The sequence below is a fragment of the Polypterus senegalus genome, chromosome 3 (assembly GCF_016835505.1).
Source record: "Polypterus senegalus isolate Bchr_013 chromosome 3, ASM1683550v1, whole genome shotgun sequence".
NCBI classification, from domain to species: Eukaryota; Metazoa; Chordata; class Cladistia; order Polypteriformes; family Polypteridae; genus Polypterus; species Polypterus senegalus.
The window spans coordinates 236,437,871-236,451,193 of record NC_053156.1 but is presented as its reverse complement, the minus strand read 5'-3'; the positions used below and the strand labels follow the sequence as shown (position 1 = coordinate 236,451,193).

Here is a 13,323-nt window from a genome sequence, read left to right as displayed (position 1 = left end):
ATTATATTTTTTGCAAATTTTGATACAGTTTGCCATTTATCAGTGTCCTGGTAAATATTTGTTCACCAGTCTATTTGTTAAGCCAGTAAGAGAAAACCAATGCCACTTTCACTGTGCAGGCATTAAAAGCTTAAAAACTAGCTAAAGGACGTACGTATTTTGACCATATGAATTGAATGATCACAATTCATAAGTTATGTTCCCTTTTTCTATTGGAAAAAAAAAGTTCAACTAATCTTTTGTAATTTTTATGTTTTGTGTTGTTTGTTATTGTTTTTCATCTATCTATCTATCTGTCTATCTATCTATCTATCTATACAATGGCATGCAAAAGTTTGGGCACCTTTGCTTAAAATGTCTATTACTATAACTTTAGCTTTATGCCTTTTGGTGATCAGTTCATCTTCTGCTCAATTAACTATTAACAGTAAAATGAAGTTTTAGCAAGGGTGCCTAAACATTTGCAGGTCACTGTATGTATGTTTGTGTGTGTGTATATATATACTGTATATATATATATATATATATAGAGAGAGAGATAGATAGATATCCATTTTCTATTATCCTTATGCTATTGTATTATTTTGACTATTATTACAAGCATGTTTGTTTGGGTTATTTGTAAAAAAAAAAAGTAGGTCTATGACCACATTCAGATCACAACAGAGAAAGAGAAAATGTTTAATGTAGACTTGTCCATAAATTGTACTGATCGCTACATACTTCTGGTGTCCCAGCCTAAAAGTCAAACAGACATCCCTTGCTTGATCTATGTTAAATTGACATCCCCCTTTGTGGATGTCTTGTTAAATGGTTTAATTAATAAACAGCATTTCCAAAGGTAATACTGATAATTAATTAACTGAGTGACTAAGCTCCCTCTTTCCTACAATGTTGATGACTGTTTCAAAATGTAATACACAAAGTAGAGTACAGCACTGAACACTAGACATACAGGAACTTTCCTACTGTATTTATGTTAATGTTTTGGATTAAAATGTTTCTGTTACACATAATAGCAGTTTGTTCTTGTTGAAAAAAATTCAATGATTTTGTCTTGGTATTCTGGAGATAAACATAGCATATACTGTATATGATATAAATGGTTAATTACCAGATCATACACTATGATTTACCAGATGGTATCATACTTCTACTGAGCCCAGGCTGATACCTTGAAAGAAATGTGTAAACAGTGGTTGGTTGTGTTGACTGATTGAAGATGTATTAGAAAAATATAAATTGTATTTCTAAAGAAGGTCCATCCATCCTCCTCTCCAGTATCCAAACCCATTTCATCTAAGCTTTAGGGTAATGAGGAACCGGAGTTTATCATTAAACGATACCATACATTAATAGAAGATAATGCTCTCTTAAGTGAAATACACCTATCTCATCTGTTTTTGAAATTCAAGTAGCCAATAAAATAGTAGTGTATATGGGAGAGCCCAAAGGAAATGCACGGTCACTGCTGACCAACTGCTGCCATATGCAGACTATAAAGAAGCTTAAAGTATAGAAACATGTGTTAAAAATTAACGTAATTTGACTCAGATTTAGCCTGTATTTTAAATTCTGATCTCAGTCACAATTAGGTCTGCCGTGTGTTGTTGGGTGGGGGAAATTCCATAGAACCCAATGTGGCTCTAAAACGCCACAGAGGTAATGACCATAATTAAGGTAAGAGTACTTCCCTTTGATAAAAGGATAAAAAGTGGCTCCATTTACTTCACAAACTTTAAAAATAAATAGTGATCACATTGTCATGTGTTACATGAAAGCTTACATGTTTTATAGGAGACAGAAGGCAGAGTGTGTTCAGTGATCATGTCTGAGTGAACTTGTTGCCAAGGGCTGGGTTTAAAATGTCACTGTAGTTGGAGAGATGAAAGGCACAGCCTTGCATTTGTGCTCTGACTAGTCAATGGACAGTAGAGTAACCAAATAGAGTATTTACTGCCAGGCAGTGTGGCCTTGAGCACAGTAAACCACTACATTCTGGGTTCAGCCGTAACCTCTGGTTAACTATCTTACCCTGAAAAAGATGTTTAAGTTGCCTTTGTACTATCTTTGCAAAATATTAGTATTGTATGTAATGGTAGTGTGGTTTGGCAGTGGTTAGTATTGTTTTCTCAAAGCTCTGGCAGGTTGGCTTTGAATTCTTGCCTGGACAGTGTTGGCACATTCTGACTCTTTCTGTCTCTTTTTTTTTCATTTGGGTGCTCGGTTTTCCTACATCAATAGACATTTTTGTTAGTTTATTTGCAGCACAAAATAGGCCTGGTATGTATAAGTGTAAGTGTAATAAATGGATTCTGTCTTTGGATTATTCCAGTCTTGCAACCATTGCTGAGGAAATAGGCTGCAGCCCCTGTAAATCTGAATTGGTCTAAACAGGTTTGAACATATACAGTGGAGTTATGAGCATTAACATTCTGTTGGGGTCATACCAGAATATTTGTTTATGTGGGCAAACCTCTCTATTGATAACATTAAATTATCTAAGCAAAAATATTTGACCCTCTTTTGACTAATGAGACCTGCAAGTTTACACGCTGTTTCTGCCAAAAACAAGTCAAGCAAACAATGGGATGCTGGTGCCTGATCTGTCTCAATTGGCATCAGATCATTGTGATACCCTCAAATGTTATCTTCTTCAAAGTAAAGCAATATAGATTTTTGAGAAAAGGCAAACGGCGAGCCTTGCAATATATTGGCAATGAACTGCTTAATGACACAGCAACTCTTCAGGTTCAGAATCAAATGGCTTTGAGGTGAAAAAACTCACAAAACCAAAACACAGAAAGAATGCGCAGATTACATACACACTGCTTGACTCAAACACAAGACTCAATGGCTGTCTGGCAGAAACACTAGCCACCATGCGAGAGTGGCAAACAACTGAGAAAAAGATTTTTATTATACCTCTTTTTTCTAGACCAGGACTGCTGGCTTCTTTTCTATAAAGATGAGCAAACGTAAAATTTCCTTGGTGGCTTTTTTGAATTTAGCACTGTCTGGTGGTCCTCCTCCACTGTACGTGAAGATCAAAATTCTACTCTTCCCTATTTTGGTCAGCATAATGTCTTGTGCTTGATGCACTCGTGATATAGATCTGCTTTATTTATTTATTTATTTTGCTTTTCAACTTACTGTTGCTAATGTTAATAGAGCAAATGATACAGGACTTGACATACCTTTTCTGTGGAATAATCTTGACTGGGAAAAGCTCAAACTAAAAGTGCAAATACATGATTTAAAAAAAAAAATATATATATATATATTATTTGCAAAGAATAAAGGTGTCTAACTGTCAAGCCTTATCGGTAAATTAAAAAGTTCAGGTTGCATACATGCACACAGACCCAACAGTAAACCTAACCCCAGTTAGTCAGAAACAGACTTACCATATCCAGCATAAAGATAGTTTCACATGCTACAAAAAGCAATATTTTTCTAGATAAGAAATTAAGTTAAGCATGTAATGGAAAGAATTCCTTATGAAGGTAAAGTTTAAGGTTTATTAAAAGCTTTTTAATAATAAGTTAAATTACTAAGGGAAGATTATAACTTATTTTGCACAATATCTAGTAGAGTTGTGTCCCATCGGCCCTTAATGCAGGTACGGCACAGAGTATACTGGATATATAAACTTTTACTACAGCTCTGTGCTTAAGCCCTATCTGGAATTGGTGCACACAACAAAAAAGTTGCCACATAACGTATCATTTGCATTGGAAATCTGCAGCTTAGAACTTCACTACTCATTAATTTTAGACATAGCAATACTAATCAGCTTTAGTAAATGTGAAAAAAACAACAATATGTGAGACCATATTGACAGAACAGCTTTGTTTAATCTAACTTCTAAATTCTTTTATAATTACCTCAGCATTTTATGTTTATAGAATATAAACAAAAAATAACATTGTTTCATTGATTTTTTTTTGTCCTCTGTGGAGATTTGTATGAGTTTTCAAAGTAATACTCTCCTTCATTTCTGACAGGTAAAAGTACTTTATTGGTGAAATGTGCTACTGGATGCTGCATTGCTTAATGCATTCGATCATTAAAATTAAAGCCTGTCGAATAATCCAGCGTTAAGTGCAAGAGTGATCCCGCTACCCCATCCATGAGTAGATTAAGTGAAGAGTAAATTGTATGGGGCCTATACAACAATGGCTCTTTCCCTGGACCATAGTCTCTGTAGGCTATTGTACAAATAATTTGATTCCATTAACTAAACCAATGATGCGTACGTGTTGTTAAGCATACATTATGTAGCAGATGCCAGAAGAGACTGAATGATCTGCAGCATAAGTCACATCACTAATAGTGTTTTGGAAGGGAGACAATGTTCCTTTAGCCTAAAGGATTACTACAACAATGATATGATGGAGCCAGGAGCAATGTGAGAAGCCTGATGTCTAGATAGATCAGACATCTTGTCTTAAAGGATAATGGTATTTGTTGTCTTGATTTTTTATATCTTATAAAATTTACAGTTTGACAGATGCTCTGACCATGTTTTTCAGCTCCTTTATCCTTGACATTCACATTCAATGCCTTATTTACCGTTCCCTGCCTTCTGCATCTGTTAATTTATGGACAACAGCTGATAACAAGAACAACTTTGAATTGTTGAATTGTATTTCCTTTGTCAGTGTTTACTAACATTGTTTTCATGTTTCCTTTCATAGCTGACCTGTAATTGCTTTACTATCAGTGATGGAGAGATGCAAGAAATTGGTGCTGGACTCTACCCCAGGTAAAATATTATCTATGTAAGCATGTTATTAAAGCAATAAGAATATGTGTTTGACTTTAATTTGAATAGCTTAAATTTGTTATTTGATTGTGGTTTGATAGAAAGAAAGAAAGAAAGAAAGAAAGAAAGAAAGAAAGAAAGAAAGAGAAAGAAAGAAAGGGAAAAATTGGCTTTTTACAGAAGCTTTTTAAATAATAAAATTAATAATGATACACTACTCAAAGCGCTTCATATAGTGAGTGGGGAGTCACTTCAGCCACCACTAATGTGCAGCATCAATCTGAATGATGCAACGGCAGCCATTATTGTGCAAGTACACTCACCACACATTAGCTGTTATGTGGTAAATGGGGGAGACATAGTCAATTAGAAATAGGGGATTAGGGGGCCAGAATGAGCAGGCCCTGGGACATTGGGATCCAAATTAAGACCAGAGGTTAAGTGCCTCCTGCTGGCTTCACCATCACCTCTTCTAGCAACAACCAAAGCTTTTCCTGGTTGGTCTCTCATCCACATACTGGCTGGTAGATATACACACACTATAGTCTGAACACACACCACACACACCAGAATGACTAAAAAAAGAAAAAAAATTGACTTGGCAGTCACAGTTATTGAATATAGCTAATTAGCAATAACTATAGTTATATGTTAATTAGAAAATTAATGCAGTTTATGGTTACACAGAATCCCTTGTACGTCTTCGGCAACTCTTAAGTATGACTTTTTTGAATAACAAAAACCATTTCTACTCCAGAGTATTGGTTGGTTTTACTTTGAAATGAACTTCAAACCAGGATCGTCTCTGTTCAGGTTAATTTAGACAACTGCCTTCCCTTACTGTTATAGCATGATCAATTTAGGTACACCTTTCTCAAAATTGAGTAGCAAAACAGTACAAAGATCTGTCCATGGTTTTCAATGTAACGTTCTGAAGTGACAGTGACCGTTGCTCCCCCTCCACAGAGAAGTAAGGGCCTACAAGTTTTGCAACGGCGCACCTACCTGTAACACACTCACTGGGGTCTCTAATAAAGTTCACGAGGGTTGGTTTCAGATCAATAACAAAAGTTTTGCTTATTTATGCAACCATTCAAATGGAAATGTGCCTTGTTGCTGCATATGATGATGGCATATCGATGAATGGTTTGCAGAATTTCCCCACACAACTCTGTTATGGCTCTCCCTTCTCTCTCAGTGAGTTCCTGCACTACCATCATTTTGTATGGATGGAAATTAAGGTCCTCGTGCAAAATCCTTCTCAAAGACGTGTTGGAATTGCTTAAGGCAGAAGCATGTTTGCGCACTGAACGTCTAGAAGAGTGCAAAATTGATGTCCTTACAGCTTGGATGTTTTTAGGCATTTATACAGTCCAAGGACAGCCTGGTGATTTTATGTTCAATGTTGTACCCATCTGTCTAAATTAAGCCACCCACTGAGGAATTATTTTCCAATTTGGGACGTCACTGTTAGGAGGAATGCTGAAGTGTGTTCGGAAGGCGCGTTGCGTAGTGATGATGGCAAGGATTTGTTGTTTTTGAAGAACGCTTCGACAGCGAAAGCATGGTGTGCACCAGACCAAGGCATGTTGCCAACTGAAAACTATAAGGGATTGCCTACCAAAGGACCCCCACCCCAACCACCTCGGCCGCCACTACCTCGAGCAGTGACCTTGAGAAATGTGATAAGATTAGTTTTTTTTTCTTCAGAACATAGTGTTAAGAACACACTTTGAGTTTAAATATATATTAATATATTAATGTCACATGCCTTAAATAAGTAAAAAAACCTATATTTATATATATAAACTGCTCAAAAAATTAAAGGAGTAGTTTGAAAACACATCACATCTCAATGGAAAAAAATCATGCAGGATATCTATACTGATATGTACTGGGTAATGTGTTAGGAACAAAAGGATGCCACATTGTTTGATGGAAATTAAAATTATCAACCTACAGAGGACTGAATTCAAAGACACCCTGAAAATCAAAGTGAAAAAATAATGTGGCACGCTAGTCCATTTTGCCAAAATTTCATTGCAGCAACACAAAATCGTACTCAGTAGTTTGTATGGCCCCAATGTGCTTGTATGTATGCTTACAACGTCGGGACATGCTCCTAATGAGACAACAGATGGTGTCCTGGGAGATCTCCTCCCATATCTGGACCAGGGCATCACTGAGCTTCTGGACAGTCTGAGGTGTTCTATTGGATTTAGGTCAGGCGAGCATGGGGGGCAGTCAAAGGTATCAAGCCCTTCATCCTCCAGGAACTGACTGCATTCTCTCGCCACATGAGGCTGGGCATTTTCGTGCACCAGGAGGAACCCAGGACCCAATGGAACAGCATAGGGTCTGACAATGGGTCCAACGATTTCATCCCGATACCTAATGGCAGTCAAGGTGCCGTTTTCTAGCCTGTAGAGGTCTGTGCGTCCCTCCATGGATATGCCTCTCCAGACCATCACTGAGCCACCACCAAACTGGTCATGCTCAACAATGTTACAGGCAGCATAACATTCTCCATGGCTTCTCCAGACCCATTCTCGTCTGTCACATGTGCTCAGGGTGAACCTGTTCTCATCTGTGAAAAGCACCGGGCACCAGTGGTGGACCTGCCAATTCTGGTATTCTGTGGCAAATGCCAATCAAGGTCCACAGTGTCGGGCAGTGAGCACATGGCCTATTAGAGGATGTTTGGCCCTCAGGCCACCCTCATGAAGTATGTTTCTGATTGTTTGGTCAGAGACATTCACACCAGTGGCCTGCTGGAGGTCATTTTGTAGGGCTCTGGCAGTGCTTATCCTGTTCCTCCTTGCCCAAAGGAGCAGATGCTGGTCCTACTGATGGGTTAAGGACCTTCTATGGCCCTGTCCAGCTCTCCTAGAGTAACTGCCTGTCTCCTGGAATCTCCTCCATGCCCTTGAGACTGTGCTGGGAAACACAGCAAAACCTCTTACAATGTCACATATTGATGTGCCATCCTGGGGAGGTTGGACTACCTGTGCAACCTCAGTAGGGTCCAGGTATCGCCTCATGCTCCCAGTAGTGACATTGACCATAGCCAAATGCAAAACTAGTGAAAAACAGTCAGAAAAGATGAGGAGGGAAAATGTCAGAGGCCTCCACCTGTTAAACCATTCTTGTTTTGGCGGTCGTCTCATTGTTGCCTCTCTAGTGGACCTGTTGTTAATTTCAATAACACCAAAGCAGCTCAAACTGATGAACAACCCATTCTGCTACTTAACTTGCCAGATCAATAGCCCAGAAGTTTCATTGACTTGATGCTATACTCAGATTGAAAAGTATTCCTTTAATTTTTTGAGCAGTATATATATAGTATACCTCCATTCATTTATGTGCTTGACAAAAAGAGTGGAATCAGTGCTCTTTGGCCAGATATTGTAACATGTCCTTGATGATTTAGGGTGCTGTAATTATCAGCATTTTCCCATAAATAGTATTATGATTCTGCCAGGTAGTTAAAGATTTATTTGCAAAAACATTCAAAAGCAAACAAAAACACAAGCAAAAAGTCTAACCTCAAATTCAGTAAAACCAATCTGAGGTTCAGAAGTCAAACGTCAAAGATAAAACCAAGAGGTTCAAAATCAAAGCACTAGATCCAGCAATTCAGGAGGGAGCTGAACAACAGAAGTTGACAATAATGGCGCAATAGCTTATGACATGCTAGTCGCATACAAAGGGCTGCTTCTCATCTCAAGGATGCAGCATATATAATAATAACATAATAATATTTAATGAAATAATGTAAAATAATTAATAAAACAATATTCATTAGACAGAAAGAAAAAATATATTCAGTAATAAAGTACTCTTTAAAAGACACCGAAAAGACTAAATGAAACCGATGATGTAGTGATGGAACCCTGATTATTTAATAACGATTCATTTCTCTGCAGCTCATGAGGTATAAACTGCAAGGAATGCAACCTCGAAATTCAGAAAAAGCAACTTAGTAAAAAGAAAAATATGTCACTATAAGAAATATTACAAACAACAGAAAACTATTATCTCAAGCTTCATTGGTTAATTAATAACCAAGCTATCCTAATATTTCATTCAGATGTTTTTCTAAATTGTTATGGTATCTGCTTCAACTACATAACTTTGTTGTTTCTTCCAAGCACTTTGAGTGAAGTCATGCTTTCTGATTTTTATTTTGAACTTATGTTCCCTACAGTTTCAGTAACATCTTTGCATTTGTAAATCACTGGCTTCATTGAAGGGTATAAATTAAAGTTCCATGCTGAATCTGGTCTTTGCCATTGGGGAATCATAGTCAGAGGTGGGGGAGTATGTGAATTGGGTGGGGAGTCCAGACAGGAGTTTGAAACAGTTTTGTTGGAGTGTAGTTTCGTTGAATACATGCCGAGACAGCTATGGGGAGTCTCTTTGGTAGTTTTTCAGATGAGTGTTTACAGAAGAAATGCAAAGAGTGCAATGGGCAGTTTGATGGATGGTCTGTTAGACCAGCATAGACGAAGATGCTACAGCGAGATGTGTAAGGAGTAACATTGCAACTTCCCCCGAGGAGCCATATGGAGTTTCTCAACATTAATAGAGGAGTTTGAGATAATACACAGTCCTGTATGGTTTTATATAATAGTGGTCACTGCTACCTGTTATACATTTGCCTTTTACCTTGGAAGATCCCCTTTAAAGAGAAACTGCCCATAAAATAGAGCCTATATAGTATACATGTGTACGGTATACTGCCTGGGGAACAGTTCTTTGCTTTGTATTTTAGGTTGTTTTGCATGTATTGAACATGTGAAAGGGGCAAGTACTTTTTTTTTAGTTTATAGGTCTCAAAGAATCTGATCATTTACTCAAATCAGCAATGGTTTTTTGGTGTTTCCCAGGATGGTTAATACAGTTACTGTAAAACATTCTTTGACTTTTATTTCCTTTCTGAAAGCTTGTTGTGAAATTGAATTTGCAGAAAAGTTTGCAAAATGAAAGCTGGTTGCTTCTAGTGAAACTTGTGCCTTTTGGCACAAGAAGTAAGGCATTTAGCTAATGTCTGGAAATATTTACATGCATTAATTGTGCATGCATCTGCCTGCTATGTGACTTATTTCTGGTCATGTGTAGACATGTTGTTGAAATGCCAGATGTGTTCTGTTAGTATGATCCCCACTTTGCCAGTTATGATGGTAATCTCAATTCATTGTGGACAGAAAAGAGACTTGATGTGTTATAAGGCTTGGTGTGTGCATATCTTCAACCTCTTCTGTAGGAATCAAGAAACAGGAAAAGGTGGTTGCTTGGTAATGGCAGTGGTTGCTTCCTGTTTAGGGATGTTGCTTTGTGGAGAAAACAGTGCAATGTGCCTGATGGTATGTTTTGGTGTGTCTTTATCTGGAAATTATGCACATGTTACATTTTTAAAAAAACACGTTTTCATAGTGATGTGAACAAGGGATATAAGCAGAATTGAGTTGGCAAGTTTCCTACAGATTAGTGACATTGCATTGCTGCAGAAAAGAACACAGGTAACCATGGAAGTGTGGACAAGGCTTTACAGAGCAATATTGTTTATTTTCCACCAAAAAAATTTTCAAACCACAAAAAACTTTATTAGTGAGGTTCATATTTTAACAGCAAAACAAATTTTAGTGTCAGTTTCATGAAACTCTATATGAGTCAAAACTCATCTGTTTTACTTCACACTACTTATGATAGGTGCTATATTATTTTAATAAATGACCATATTTCCTTTGTAATTATATATGGTGTGGTGAGTGGCTGAGGGTGGTACCTAGCCGGGACACCCAGGAGGGCTTGCTCCTCCACCAGACCACAAGGGGACGACTGCCCTGGTGGCTTTGGGGACCACAGGAACAGAGCTTGAAAGCTCAACCCTATAGGGGCCCGTGGACACCGCCATGGAGCACCCCAATGCCTGAGGAGCCCTGGCCCTCAACACTTCCGCCACAACCAGGTAGTGCTCCGAGGAAGAAGACCAGGGACACCCGGAGTGCTTCCGGGTGTTCAGCCGGTACTTCCGCCACACTGGAGAGTGCCGCTGGAATATTATCGGGAGGCACCTGGAGCACATCCGTGTGATTATAAAAGGGGCCGCCACTCTCTGTTCAGTGGCTTGAGTCGGGAGCGGAGAAGGACGGAGCTCGGGAGAAGAGGAAAGGCATTTTGTTGAGGCCTGGACTTTGGGGGAGTTTGGGGTTGTACGTGCAATTTATTGTTGTAAATAATGAATAATAAACGTGTGTTGGGTGAACTATCGCTGACCACCTGTCTGTGTCCGGTCCATCTTCCACTATGTATATTGTTACTAAGCTCTGACTAAGGTTGATGTGTTTTTTTTTTTGTTTCCAAAGTAGTGAGTTGGTGTAATGATTTTTTTATAATACAGTCTTCATGCTAAGTTGTACATATTATAGGCTTATTTAAAAATAGTAATTAGTAGAGTATAAAGCTATAAAATCAGTTTTTCTCAAGATAAATGGAGACACACAAGTTCTTGCTGAAAAGGTGCAAAGAGCTTATCTCCTTAATTATGTAAGACCGTGACTTTCGGGTTTGTGAAGAGTAAGGCACTGTCAGGAAGTAATGGTCAGCTGTTTCGCATACACGATTCACTGTTTCATGGAAGGAATTCTCATTTGATCAATGTTATGTCTGAAAATTTTAAAGATCTAAATGAGGTTCACAAGTAGCCTTTCTGTTGCAGATTGCAGGAGTATAATTTTTCTCATCATGTCAGAATAGGACAAGAATTGGCTACATTTACTCCGTTCATCCTCTTGTGCTTCTCTGATTTGTTTAGTGCACTGACGAGAACTGCACACAGTCCTCCACATGCTGGCACATTACTAAATCTGTTAGTAGTATCTATAGATGTAGATGTCTCTTCCTGACAAATTGGGATATGTGTGCAAAAATCTGTGGAGACTGGACTGGGGGTGTGGAACTGTATAAAGAGCAGACACAGTCACACACACACATTGAGCTTTATATATTAGATTTTCTTTGTACTCTGTTTGGATACTTTGCTATATAAATTTGGAGAAATTAATATGCAATGCCACTAATTCAGTTAAAACACAGAATAACAGGACGGTTTACAATATTCCTTTTTATATTTAGGCAAAATATACTTTCTATTATAATAAAAGCTTAACTCATGTTTTTTCATTCAAAACAGAATATTTGGAGTCGGCACATGACAAATGATGAATAAAATAGTTATAAATTAGTTTAAATAATTTAAATGAGCTTCCAACTTAATGTGTAATTCTACAGATATTTCCTTCTTGACACATTTCTTTTTTGCCAAAAGATCTGTATAAGCCTGTAGCTTAAATAAGTATATTTGCAATTTCTGCCAAATATATACTGTATATTTTTGAATTTCTGGGCTGATTTGGAATAACAAAAAAAAAACTATTATTACAAACTTGCAAGTTGTTTCTATTCATAATTCTGCTGAGAAGTGTCACATGACAAAAACTGTCATGGGCTTTTTTCTGTCCATCCTGGCCAACTGACTTTATCATCGGACTGTCATTTAGAGACTTAAAAAATAATTCTGCATTTAAGAGTTCTGTTTCCCTTAATTATATATCCATCTTAAGTAATTTTGCATTATTTATTTTTTTGTATACTGTTTATGCATTTTTGTTCTAATCTAATTTTAATTAGTTTATCTTTGCATGTAATTACTTCTTGACATATTGTAAAGCACTTTGAGCTACATCCTTTGTTATGATTATCTTATTATTTGAATTGCAATATGAGGGCCACATTTTACAGGTGGGAAGATCAAGCAGATAAAAAGAGAAATGAACTATTCTCAACAACAACCATAAAATTGAATACAGCTCACTTTCATACAAAGAATGTAGCTCAAAATGCTCTCGAGTCAAATGAATGTTTCAGAATAGAATATTAATTACACAAGAAATATATTTCCGTCATGTAATAGTGGTAAACCAACAACAGATTTAAAGGGCAAACCAGGAGATAGATGCAAAAGAAAAAATGTTAAAACCAAGAGATTGAAAACAACTGTTAACAACGTAGAAAAAGAAAAGACAAAAATCAAGGTCAGAGAACGATGTGAAAGTCAGGATCATAAAAGATCAATTAAAAGCAGCGACTTCTCAATGAAGGTTTAACAGAGGTTTGTTATCTGCAGCTAGGATAAAGATACAGTGAAATACACCCCTTATAAACCCAATAACCTGCAGGTTACACCCTTCAGAGACATGACCCCCCAAATGATTGGCAATGGGAACAAAGATGCAGTACTCTGAAACATACACAAGATAATCTCCAGAATGGCGTAAAATTAAAAAAATACAACACTTCATATGTATTACAAAATCTTATGTTTTTTAAAGCACAGAATTTTGGTTCTGCATCTGTTCTATGGTTTTGTTTAATTTTTATTCCATCCATCCATTATCCAACCCGCTGTATCCTAACTACAGGGTCACGGGGGTCTGTTGGAGCCAATCCCAGCCAACACAGGGCGCAAGTCAGGTAACAAATCCAAAGCAGGG

At 37.4% G+C, this 13,323-nt stretch overlaps 1 protein-coding gene across 2 annotated transcripts in view; it reads left to right on the top strand.

The window, feature by feature from the left end:
- Window positions 1-13,323, top strand: part of smyd3 (SET and MYND domain containing 3) — a 1,145,948-nt gene that overhangs the window by 887,483 nt on the left and 245,142 nt on the right. For both annotated transcript variants that reach the window (XM_039748800.1, XM_039748801.1), the window contains one exon: window positions 4,701-4,768. In XM_039748800.1, the coding sequence (XP_039604734.1) occupies window positions 4,701-4,768 (68 nt within the window). The remainder of the gene's footprint in view (window positions 1-4,700; window positions 4,769-13,323) is intronic.